Here is a 1,689-nt window from a genome sequence, read left to right as displayed (position 1 = left end):
TTGCAGATTTAGACCAATCCATTGTGCTATATCATAGGTTAAACTACGCAGCAGTATACAAACGTTTCCTTCTGTCCCCCGACCGTCTACACGTCGTCTCTAACTCACAAAACAACACGCCACTGGTCTGCACCTGGGAGATGACCACGTCCCCTTCATTTGAATATAAGAAAACTGAAATAAAAAATGTGAAATAAATGTGGACTTATAAAATAAAAGTCGCCTAAACAATTAAAAGTTAAACTGTAGCGAGAAAAAAGAAAAAACCTATTTCTTACCTTTTTCTGGTTGGACGCCTGAACTATTAGAAAAAGGAACATACATACTATTGTGGTGTGAAAGAATGAAGCAGCATGAAGGACTCAAAAAAGGTTTTTATTTCTGTAACAGAGTCATTTCCAGCAACAAATAACAACAGAGCTGCTGCAGCTACAATAAATATTCCCCAATCCACCTCCAGCACTCGGGCTCGCTCATTCTACCTCACCGCTGCTTTTTAGAGACAAACCAGTCCGCGTAAGTGTGAGGAATTACGTTTAATAGACTGAATGTAACATGTTTTGGTGGCTAGAAATGTGTGGGAGTTCATCAACAACAAAACTACCATGAGTGAGAATTAAGTTTTAATCAGCCTGCAAGTCTAAATTTAGAAGATGCAAGAGCAAACTCAGCAGATTTGTTGTTACTGAACTACCTACAAGATATACCAACTTTTATTTTGAAAGGAAGAAAATGGAGAGAGCAGTCAGAGCCAGAGTCGAAACTTGACTGAACCGTGTGTGCGCGCTGCTCTCGGGGCAGATATACAGCTGTGCGTTTCATTGACCAACATCTGGCAAAAAACATTACAATTTGGAGCATTTTTAAAAGGAATTGTTTGGCTGTATTTACACATGGTTCAAATGCTGTCACCGTCTGTGTGAACAAGACAAAGAAGGATTCAGGGGGGTTTGCCCTGTGTGTGTGTGTTTCAGACATTGAGGGTCTTTTTAACAGAGAATATGATGTCTTTGATCTGGGGCAGGCTGTTGTCCTCCAGGATTTTGGCATACGGCATGGGGATGTCGACACCCGTCACCCTGGTGGCCGGAGCATCCAGGTAGTTGAAGGCAGGACCTGAAAACACACACAGGAGGTTGACGATCTTAGTTTAATTTATGGCCTCAATTCTCTAAATAGTGAGAAAGGTGGGAATTTCTGCTCCTTGTCATGGAGCTGTTCGTCATTTAAAAAAGGTCCACGGAGCATGCACTTGTTATAGTCCGGTCACGTCTGAATAAAGCTGTCGGGTTGGGTACCGAAACGGCACCAGTGCCTAAACGACCGGTATCTACCGGAGCGAATCCCGATGCAGATTTCAGTGCCGATTAAATGCCTTTGGCGGTGCTCTCTGATGCTCTGAAACGTGACGCTATTTAACACTACACTTAGCAGCAGGTAACAGTAGCCTACCGTTAGCTATCAGCTGGATTAAACACGGTTAAAATGCTGACAGCTAAATGGTGTAAAGTGTGACTGTTTCACTGTTGAGGACATCAACATCTGGACGTTTAAGGTCCCATGACATGATGCTCTTTAGATGCTTTTATATAGACCTTAGTGGTCCCATAATACTGTATCTGAAGTCTTTTTCCCTAAATTCAGCTGTGGTGCAGAACAACAGCCACTAGAGCCAGTCCCACAATAAGC

The 1,689-nt window shown here is 42.7% G+C and overlaps 1 protein-coding gene across 1 annotated transcript in view; it reads right to left on the bottom strand.

Annotated features, from left to right (window-relative positions):
* Positions 1 to 910: 910 nt before the first annotated feature.
* Positions 911 to 1,689, bottom strand: part of pdhb (pyruvate dehydrogenase E1 subunit beta) — an 18,695-nt gene continuing 17,916 nt past the window's right edge. The window contains exon 11 of the mRNA XM_032513636.1: positions 911 to 1,116. Coding sequence (XP_032369527.1) covers positions 971 to 1,116 — 146 coding nt within the window. The 3' untranslated portion in view covers positions 911 to 970. The remainder of the gene's footprint in view (positions 1,117 to 1,689) is intronic.

Source organism: Etheostoma spectabile, chromosome 4, assembly GCF_008692095.1.
Source record: "Etheostoma spectabile isolate EspeVRDwgs_2016 chromosome 4, UIUC_Espe_1.0, whole genome shotgun sequence".
Taxonomy (NCBI): Eukaryota; Metazoa; Chordata; class Actinopteri; order Perciformes; family Percidae; genus Etheostoma; species Etheostoma spectabile.
This window is presented reverse-complemented; position numbering and strand designations above follow the sequence as displayed.